At 34.7% G+C, this 11,145-nt stretch overlaps 1 protein-coding gene across 1 annotated transcript; it reads left to right on the top strand.

Annotated features, from left to right (window-relative positions):
- The first annotated feature begins 216 nt into the window (after nt 1–216).
- LOC139977102 (uncharacterized) lies at nt 217–11,145 on the top strand. The gene is made up of 15 exons (XM_071986185.1): nt 217–594; nt 1,124–1,432; nt 2,083–2,373; nt 2,629–2,934; nt 3,580–3,681; nt 4,086–4,125; nt 5,286–5,374; nt 5,805–5,987; nt 6,649–6,753; nt 6,986–7,158; nt 7,854–7,985; nt 8,234–8,348; nt 8,926–9,013; nt 9,632–9,749; nt 10,392–11,145. The coding sequence occupies exons 1-15, from the start codon at nt 510–512 to the stop codon at nt 10,470–10,472; spliced, it is 2,217 nt and encodes a 738-aa protein (XP_071842286.1). The 5' UTR covers nt 217–509; the 3' UTR covers nt 10,473–11,145.

The raw sequence follows: 11,145 nt of genomic DNA, 5'->3' as shown, positions 1-11,145 counted from the left end.
ATGTCACGGAAATTTCGGTATTTCATTAAACAGTTCCAAGGCAGTAGATTTCGATAGGTGGAAATTTCATAGGCGTATGAGCACAACTTGATTTAGGGGGAAGAGGGGGGGGGGGGCTGTAACCGCTTACCCGAAATAAAAAACCAACATTTTTCGCGCGCAATTTCATTTTCTTTTAGTAGTGGAGGTGGGGGCGCAATTTTTTACTCTTGCACCCGGGCGCCAAAACTTCTAGCTACGCCACTGATCACCAGGGGCCGTGGCCGGCCATTTTGACTCCTACACTAATACACCACGCAGCACCCACATCAAACACAGACACACGTCAAACATGTTTCATTTCACTTTCGCATTAACAACAGACAATCATGTTTGCGATCACTTTTCATACATGATCAATTAATAAACGAACCAGGAAGTTAAATTAGTCCGCCATATTTACTACGACGCGAGTATGATCAGTTACAGGTTAATACATAAGCATCCGGTTGTTTCCAGGACGAAAGAACATGATGAAGATCGATCTATCGGTTACCTGTCCTTACAAGATCACTTCTGCCGTCTGGACTCTGGCGTGTTTTCTCATATTTGAAGGTAACCACTTTTGAAGATGATATTTTTTTTTTCTTTTTCAGCCGCACCTTTTCTTGTTGGGTCGCAATACTTCCTTTAATCTTTCTTTAACAAACTATTGATATCGTGGGCTTCGTATAGCTACGTTAATTGTTTCTAATTAGGTGTTTGCAATCTAAAATGATGGTTTTCCTTTTGACCAATTGAATGTTTTATCGCCCCTTTTTTTGTGGCAAATCCAGGGTAACTAACATAACGTTATTAATTCAGTAAGCCTGCTTTCATCACGCGTGGGATAGATAGGCTTTGATGTTGACAGAAATAGTCCGAGGACATTTATCAAACAAGTATACCGCATATCGTATAAGTACCAATTAACGCCAAAAAGAAGAAGAAAATAAAACAATCATCGAATTGAAGGAACTATCAGGTCGTTGTAATGAGTTCAAAAATATCGAAAGTGAGGGACGGAAGCCAAAAACAAACATAACAAAAAATTGAGTTAATGAAATGAATAAATGCAATTTTTGATTTTCTTCTCGAAAATTAGGCTGTCTTGGCATCCAAACACATACAGAGGCAATCGGTAGTTGTGCAAAGCTAGCATGCACGAACAACTTCACCGGAGATGTGACTTCCTTGTGGTTCTTCGAGAATGTAACCATAACTGATGCCGGCCATAGCCACAAAAAGGAACCATATAACCAGGATGATCGGTACACATCAAAGCTATCAGACGATGGTAGATATGCGTCATTGGAGATTACTAATGTTACAGTGGCTGACGCTGGCATGTATGTCTGTGCGATGTATACAGGATTACGGTTATGGATGGATTACGCGCTCCTTCAAATTTACAGTAAGCAAACCATGAAGAATAGTCTGTTAAATAAGCTTATCAGGCCACTGTTAAGAACAGCAGTACATATAGACCTACCGACTGAAACACCCGAACAGCTTCCAAATTAGACCGCAATGTGCATTTATTGTTTACATAACAACGTAATAATATTAAGTAATACTTATATAGCGCATAATAAGCAAAGCTGCTCAAAGCGCTTTGCAAATGTAAAACATAAAACCAAATAGTAACAAAAACCAAAATATTGAATATATAGAACCAATAAGGCAAAAAAATGTGAAAGCCTAAAGAAACAGTATAAAAACACCCGTACTAAACGTACATCCGTCAAATCACATATGCACACCATCGGTTGTTGACAACTTAAATCGTTAGTTTATATTGTAAGGCTGCCCCCCCCCCCCCTCCACCAAGACGTCTCCCTTGTTTCGAATGAAGCAGAGTCAGACATGAATACAGTGGACATATATGTCTTTAAACTTTAATTCGGTCTTATTCTACACCTGATTTTCAATATGTTTTGTCCAAAAAACTTAATGCAATTAAAGCTAATCTAAATTACTTTATAAATTAATTGTGTTTTTGATGATAAACAGTAAATGTGTACATTGAAATTATCATATTTGCAATTTTGCTTCCTACAACAGGTCAGCCAGAGCTAAGAGCAAATAAGATCATAATAGAAAACGAGACGATTACAGCAGTTTGCTGTGTTGATGTTAGTCCCATAGGGACGATTGTTGAGTTTTCCTGGACTCTAGACAACATTACATGCACACCTGAAGAGCATGGTACACAGACTAACACTAGTGACAGTGTATCGAGATTATGCAGCTTTGCATCGTTTCAAAGTGACCGCAAACATCATAATAAAGACTTAGTTTGTGAATTGAAAGGTGACCGGAAGGGAATGTCAAAACAGATGTTAAATGTTTGGTGTGAGTATGCCTAAGAGAACCTTCTCTATTACAAGAACGGGTCTTACACTACTTAAACGTTAAGATTTATATGTGCTTTTCCTAATTTGAAATTTTCCCTTGCCTAACCATATCACCCAAGGTACATACATAACATGAACACATCTTATACATATGCAACTTTTCATCTGGGCAAGAAAAACCAACGAATTTGATCCACTTTCAACCCCAATCATCTTACATCGAGAATGTCATGTTTTTTTTTTCCTTTAACAGATCCGGCTACCGTCCAAATGGTTACTCCATCCACTATCAATGTTGCGAATGATGCAGATATCCTGTTGGTTATCTGCAAAGTTGACGGTAATCCAACACCGGATGTTTTCCTTCAGAAGTTTGATGATATGTTTGGGTGGAAAACAATTGACTTAAAACCTCTGAACAAGTCAAACATTACAACTCAATTGTGGGAATTTCAGTTGCCAAGTAAAGACACTTACGTCAATGGAATGTACAGGTGTACAGCTAGCAACGCCCTCGGTAATATTGACGTGAGCAGCATCGTCAATGTAGAAAAGGAATGTAAGTTAATGTAATGTACGCATCCTTTTAAAAAAATGATTAGCGGAAAAATATTAAATTTTCCAACAACCATAAAGAAAAAAATCCTTTATATTATTGCCTACTTCCATATAAGGAAAAACGGTCAACGGTTTATGCCAAGAAAGGATATTATGTAAGGGCACATTAATAAATTACTTGGTATTAACTTCTAATTCAACCGACAGCTCTTTAAATATGTATTTGGTATTTCTAATTTCTATTTCATACTACAATTCAAAATGCGCTGTTCAAATTATCGCAATTTTGATCCATTTCTTATCCGAAAAGAAATTGTTTCCATCCTCGTTTAAATAACGACTTTCCAAATTTGGAATATTCCTTCAATCGATAGTTTGTGGGTTATGGCAGGTCTAGCAATCCCCGGGGAGGCCTGGGTTCGAACCCCAAGTGAGGCTGGAAGATTTTTAATTGTTCTGAATTGTCCAACCTATTACCTTTTTTTTTAAATCACCAAATATGTGATGTCCCGTGATGGAGGGGATGGTGGGAGTAATGTTAGTGTGGAAAACGGTGGCGGGAAAGAGGGTGGCCTAATATTATTATAATTCCCCGAAAAACATCATGTATTTTAACTAAACGGTTAAAGTGTTATTTTTCTGGCAGTAAGCTCGTGGATATATCGGAGAGATAGTTCCTGGATAATTTACACCTTGTCAGTGATTGCTACCTTCATCCTTGCTTTGCTAGTCACCATGTCAACTAAAAGCAAGTATCCATTTTTTAATAAACAGCTATAATTGTTATACTTATGCGTGTAGATGTATCTGTGTTTGCACTACCTTATAAAATAGTCAACTAAAGCAGTATGCTTTTAACAATCAGTAATTAATTAATTATGCCATCGTTACAATAGTGCTTAGTTACTGAATGGCACACTTAAAAAAAAAGAAAGAAAGGGATTATTAACGTTTACTTTTAGGTTAGTTGCATACGATATATTTATTAAACCAATTTAGTTTTTCATAACATGCGTAATGGTCACATAAATTAAGATGAAAATAATACCGTACCTCTACACGGCAAACAATTGAAGCCGTTACGGTCGTTGCATATAATTATGTTCTCAATCAATTATTTCGTTATTTAATAAGCTTTTCATGTATTTTCAGAAAAATGTTTGTCGTGGTGCTCTAATCTAAGAGCAATAAGGTAATGTATTTTTTTTTTTTTTGATTTACTCCTTATTTAATTTTCATTGCCGTTTTCCCTTTTTCTGTTTATGATTATACTCCGTAATTATCACATATTAATATCTTATCATTTATGATACATTGAATGACTACGAATAAATTGCAGTATTTGTCTACTATGAGGAAGGCTTCGAAATATCTCAGTGAAATAAAATACAAAACATCCAAGTATGGATGGTTTCACTCGGCGTCGAACGATATAGTGGACATGATGAACTATATAGATTAGACGACGATACTAACCATTTAAATGATAAATACTAAACAATGTCAGCTAGATCATTGAATAGCTACCACAAGTAGAACACATCACCGGCAGCACAGCTGCGAAATTGTACATGATTTTGTTGGTCTTTCTTTCATTACTATATAACAAGTGATGCACCTTTGTATTTGTTGATACTTCTTTCAATACCATATAACAAGTGATGCACATTTGATTGTGTAGGTCTCTCGTTCATTACTATTTAACAAGTCATGCACAATTGATTGTCTTTCTTACATTACTATATAATAAGTGATACACAATTGCTTTGTAGGTCTATCTTTCATTACTATATAACAAGTATTTCACAATTGATTTTGTAGGTCTTTCTTTCATTACTATATAACAAGTGATGCACCTTTGTATTTGTTGATACTTCTTTCAATACCATATAACAAGTGATGCACATTTGATTGTGTAGGTCTCTCGTTCATTACTATTTATCAAGTCATGCACAATTGATTGTCTTTCTTACATTACTATATAATAAGTGATACACAATTGATTTGTAGGTCTATCTTTCATTACTATATAACAAGTGATGCACATTTGATTTTGTTGGTCTTTCTTTCATTACTATATAACAAGTGATGCACCTTTGTATATTTTGATACTTCTTTTAATACCATATAACAAATGATGCACATTTGACTGTGTAAGTCTCTCGTTCATTACTATTTAACAAGTCATGCACAATTGATTGTCTTTCCTATATTACTATATAATAAGTGATACACAATTGATTTGTTGGTCTATCTTTCATTACTATATAACAAGTATTTCACAATTGATTTTTTGGTCTTTTTTTCATTACTTTACAACAAGTGATGCAAATTTTCAACTCTTTTCGACAGGCGAGATCTTCCGCAAACCCCAGATTTTCCACTTCAACGTATCGATACTCTTGTAAATTCTTCGGAGACTGTTGCGAAAAATGATCTTCGTACGTATTATTTTCTGTATGCGTGGTAATGTTCATTCGTTGTAGGATCTCGTTCATTGAATCAAATTAAACTCATTATAAAAAATAGTTGATTAGTTTTGCCTGAAAGGAAAATCATTCCTAAAATTTAAGTGAAAAACGCCACCACCTAAAGAAAAAAAAAACGAACAGTGAAAAAGCTGTAGAAACATTTATAAAGCGTTCTTTCTGCATAGAATATAAGATATCAAGAAAAACATGCTGATTATAGTTAACCTATGCGTACTACGTCACCTATAAGCTTCCTCCTTATGCTGTTATGATTGCTTAACGTTGTAAAATCAGCAGTCCCCTGCATGGCAAATGTTTGATTATTTGGTCGTTTAGATTGGTTTATTATATATCCACATTCTCACTTCATGAGGTATCACTATTTCCATTAATGATCCAGACATGTATGCAAGCATAGATGAAGAAGACCATACACAGGAGCCACACAAGCTGAAGAAATTCGACGGAGCGTATGTAACGTTTGTTGCACAACTGAACCCGGAAACAATGCGAGAGCGTTGGCTTGGGATATTAAATAAAGGGACTGTAAATGAAACTTATACACACATGAGGAGTTGCACAGGTATGTTCTGAGAACTTGCACTGTGTCATTATACGCACCGTAACTATATATGATTATTCATTCACCAGCTAATTCGGCTACGACATGGTTCCTGTCGTAGTAGTACGAGACAGTTAAATTATATGTACACAACTAAACACGAAACTGAGACTGCGTGGAACTCTTTCTAATACGTAATTATTAACTATATACGACAATGTGCGTCGGCCCAATCCATATCCATTCCAATGAGACGCAATCCAGACTACCCGAGCCTCAGCTCCTTACAATATATATCTAAGACACTTAACAAAGAACACACAATTACACTGACACAATTACCAACATAACTGAGATGCTTACAACTACAACAATACGTGAAAATTAACATATACAAAGAAAGTAACAATACGATGGTATGCCAGCATAGCGTGGCTATAACAATAACATTACAACCAAGAGAATGGTGTGCAATCTTACTCTTACAGTCACTTGCAACACAGTGTTAGCCTGGTTTTAATGACTTTATATATAGATTATACAACGATTACACACACTCGGACTACTGGTTGTATATTAAGACTTAAAGAATATGAAGTTATCTTAGCTATATGTTAAAGGGGATTGGCCTTAGTTTACAATGCAGACCGTCTGTTTTGTACTTGATATTTTTCTTTTACAGATGTTACAAAAGCTTCCGAGGAAACGGAATACTTCCTTCGACACATTGCCACCCTCCCCAAAAACGAAAATGTTGTCAAAACATTTGGAGTTTTTGAGAAGTCAGGTAGATTTTTGCTCTCATCATTTAAGTTCACCATCATCAGTGGTTGTAAGCATGATATTTTATCAACATTAATAATGCATGATGAAAATGTTGGTTCATTCATAAATGTATTCGTATATAGTTTGTGCATGATAAAATATAAGAAATATGACATTTCTTGAAATGTTGATTTCGCAACATACCATTATGTAGTGGTGATATTGGCCAAAAATATTATTATTACATATTGCAGGTGTTACATACTGCTTGGAAGAATATATGGCTTTTGGCACCGTCAGAACGTATCTTGAAATTACGTTTGGACAAAGCTTTCTCTACGGGAATGCAATGGAACCGGTACCGCAGCACTTTCTAACATTTGCATCTAACGTTATCGACGGCATGAAGTTTCTTCATCAGAATGGTGTAAGATATCTTAATATGGAAATGAATGAGTGTTTTTACATTCAGTATATCTTCGGGGTTGATACAAATTATTGCGTTATAATGTAAAGTATGGAGTCATGAAGTTCGGTACATCGATCCATTTTCGCTAGAACCAGGTTCATAGAAGTGCCAAGTTCTTTTAGACTAGTCTTGTAAAAGTTGATCTATAGAATAATATCAAATATATGTGATGATGTCTTATTTTCCAACTGATCGGTTAATTTGTCATAAGGTGTATTGTCAATTATTTAAAGAACACACTGGTTTAGGTTGCATCGAGCCAAATCTTATCAAATATGAATTACAGATAAAGCAAAACGTTTTAAACAGTTGGAAGTCTGGTGTTGGTTAATACATTGAGAGTGATGACGAAATAAAATCCTGCGAAATAACATCCTGATTTGTAGTAGCAATATTCCAATAGTTGTAAAAAGTATCACATATGTGAGTGTTACTAAATTTGAAATGATGACTTCGAATGTAAGTTGTATAGTCCAACTACTGTACATGTAAGAATTATATTCCGGTTTTTATTTTCTTGATATGTTTTTAAAATTACTTGAATTTCGTTGTGTACAAATATCCTTTGAGAAATGCAAAGTTTGTGTCTTCTAAAACTTTCTTGACTAATCATTTTTCAAATTTCTGGGTTCTTTTTTTCATGAATTTTTCAGTGGATACATCCCGGATTAAGTACTGAGAAACTACTTATTTCTCAAACTGGAAACTCTTCCTTTTCTTGTAAACTTTATGACTTTTGTTACGTAATGTGTTCAAGAGGCAGACTTAAAGAGGAACTTGAAAAGGTAAGCTCCTGCATGTATCAAAATTCGTGACTTAAGCTGCCTTATACAAATTCATTAAAATTTCTTGTTGCTTGATATGAAAAATTACTATGGAAACTCGACTTGTGTTTCGCTTAACGCTGCATGATATATACTCTAATAACTCTTATTACATCCGCCAGAAAAATTTACAATTCGATTCAAAGTAAAACAAAATTTCTATATTTGTTATCTAGTTTTCGTTTAATGCATTTCCTCTATTATTTTAGAATAATGGAATAGTTCATTTGAATTTCCCACCGGAAGCGAAGCGAAAAGGAGAATATACACGAGAAAGCGATCTCTGGGCTGTTGGTGTTGTCCTGTGGGAAATATTTTCGTATGGTAAGTATTATTTTGCATTACCGTTCCTTTCACATAGAGGTATTAAGTATTGCTTTTATTCAGAATATTTATGATTTGTTTGTAAAGCTTTCTATAGTTGACATTTGTGTTGTCGTGTTTTTCTCAGTCTAGAAGATCGTAGATCGAATAAGACCGTACTAGAATACCTACTAGTTGTACAATCTGCATCATGCACACATATGGAGAAAGCCATTATATTCTGACATATGTTTATTCTATACAATTGTTACGTTGTTATGATATTAACAGTAAAGGATTTAATACAAAACATGGTCAGAATATAAACGGGAAATATGCAGTGTTGTTGAGACTGAAAATTAACAATTCAATTTATTTCTTCACGATAAGTTTTTACTTAAGATGAACAGTAATACTATCTATTCAGAGCTTCTACTATGAAAACCATCTGAAAGTGGATAATATTTCTAACTTATTATAATTCAGAATTTAATTAACACAATATTTTGCATTAGTCAATAGGGTTGTTTCATTATAGATGTTGACACATCAGTTCTGCGATCTTGCTATGTCTTTTTGTGCTCCATTTTTATTGTAGGTGCTAAAATACCACAATATAAAGACATACTAAAACCAAAAGACGTTTTAGGAAAACTAACACGGCCTGGCAATTGTCCTGGACAAATGTAAGTTAAAACTTGTCATCAACGATCAGCTTTCAGTTTAATAAGCTTTCGATATCATTATGCTGCTCAGTTAATGGCTGACTCTAATTGTGACCTTTGCACTAAAATATTTATATTACAATTTTTTTTCAAATTTGTAGAGAAACAAATGTGTACATGAAGTTACCAAAAAAGTAATGTATGTGCTTTATGTTTAAGAATTTAGGCCTTTCATGAATTATGCTGGCGTAAGTGAGCTTGACAGGCCAAGACGTTTGTACAACATCTAAATAGTTTTTAAAAATATGTCCGACATTGTGGTTAAGCTAACTTATTTGGTTGATGCAAGGACACACTTCTAGAAGTTATGATAAACTCGCCATTTTACTGAAAAAACGTCAAAAATACATAAACTACTATGTTTGGATGCACATTGGTTGTTCACACTCCAAACACATACCATAGACTGACGGTTTGCGTACGGCCGCTGTAAACATAGGTATCAATAAACGCATTTGGCATTGTTTTACATTTCCAAACTGTTATTAACTTTACCTAGTAGGATACTGAAGACAACGATAACTTCAATAACCTGAAAATATCTGATTGCAGCAACTCTTTTATTGATTCTATTTATAGGTATGAAGCAATGTCACTTTGCTGGCAGTGGGATCAACAATCTCGTTTAAGCTTCGATGAGCTTCATGAATATTTACAAAGTACGACAGAGACTTACATGGCAACGACAAATCAACAGGTGCGATGTAAAACTAAGAATACAAGTAAAAGTAATTACACGCAAGTAATCAAAAATAACGACGAAAGTCTGTCATGAAACAATTCAACTTTGAACAATCCACAAATAAGTTTACAAATTTGAGAAAGTAAAAGCTATAGTTGTAACTGATAAATGTAACACAAATGTGCAACAAAGAGCAAATAAGAAAAATGAAAGCAAGAAAAACATGAAAGTGCGAGAACAAAAGTTTTTTTTTTATCGTTCTGATTTTATATAGTGTAGTATTTTCCCTTGAAGTTAGTTAATCTCAAGACAACTAACTACATTGAATTGATAAAGTATGAACTACCATAATATACATTACCATAACTTTGTAAGACATTGCGCGTCATCGCAAAGTACAACGTTAAACGATATAATAAGTCTGTACTCAGCCTGTCAGCTGTAAAGGGTTCATGAGATGCACTGGCACACAATGTCGCTAGGAACTGCATATGCATATGGACCTATCTGAATTCATTTAGTTTGCAAAAGAAGTATTTCAAGCTTGATTCTAGACATGAACAGTTTATAAAGATACATTTTAATGTCATTTCCTCCAGACATGGTCTTTGAGAAATTTATTTGTTTACCTTTTCCTATTGGTTTGCTCTGTTTCAGGCTGGCACAGGTGCAGCATCATCAGCAATGGAACCCCAGCCTGATATCTATAACAAAGAAATCTATAAAGTATCCAATTAACACTAGCAATATGCACACATAATTATTAATAAGGTACTGTTTGACCTTTGAGCCCTGGCCTTTAAACCTATGACGTCATCAGCCTCGGGGAAATGACACCGAACGTACTGTTTAGTGTCATGTAATGGTCTGTAATATATTAAATTAACCATGTAAGCCTCTTATAGCCAGCATGAAGATAACCTCCGATTGAAATACATCCTTGGAAGACATTGACTCCTCTGGTGTCACGCTCGTTTGTTTTTTACTTGATCTATATTAAATTCTTCCAGAGCAATGTGAGTTTAGGACACATATGTTCCATCCAGATATTTACACTTGTGCAGGCTGATATTTATTGGCTTCACTTTTGATTGGCTCTTTGGAGCTATGTGCTAATAAGTAGTCACACTTTGCGTGTACGGTGGGGAAATGGGGGGGGGGGTTGCGATAGCCTCCACTACTCAACAGTTAGTTAATGATATATCGTCGTATATAGCTTCACTCTAGTCTACCCAGCAAGTTCATCCAAATTGCACAGGCTCTTCAGAACTGGAATTATGTTCGAAAGAGAACGATCTCATTATTATTATTTTATTTACCATACAAGGCTGTGTAACATCATTTGATTGATCATTTTATAATCCAACATTAATTAAGAGAAATTGAAGATAATAAACCGACATGAATTCAA

This window comes from Apostichopus japonicus, chromosome 12, assembly GCF_037975245.1.
Source record: "Apostichopus japonicus isolate 1M-3 chromosome 12, ASM3797524v1, whole genome shotgun sequence".
Classification (NCBI taxonomy): Eukaryota; Metazoa; Echinodermata; class Holothuroidea; order Aspidochirotida; family Stichopodidae; genus Apostichopus; species Apostichopus japonicus.
This window is presented reverse-complemented; position numbering and strand designations above follow the sequence as displayed.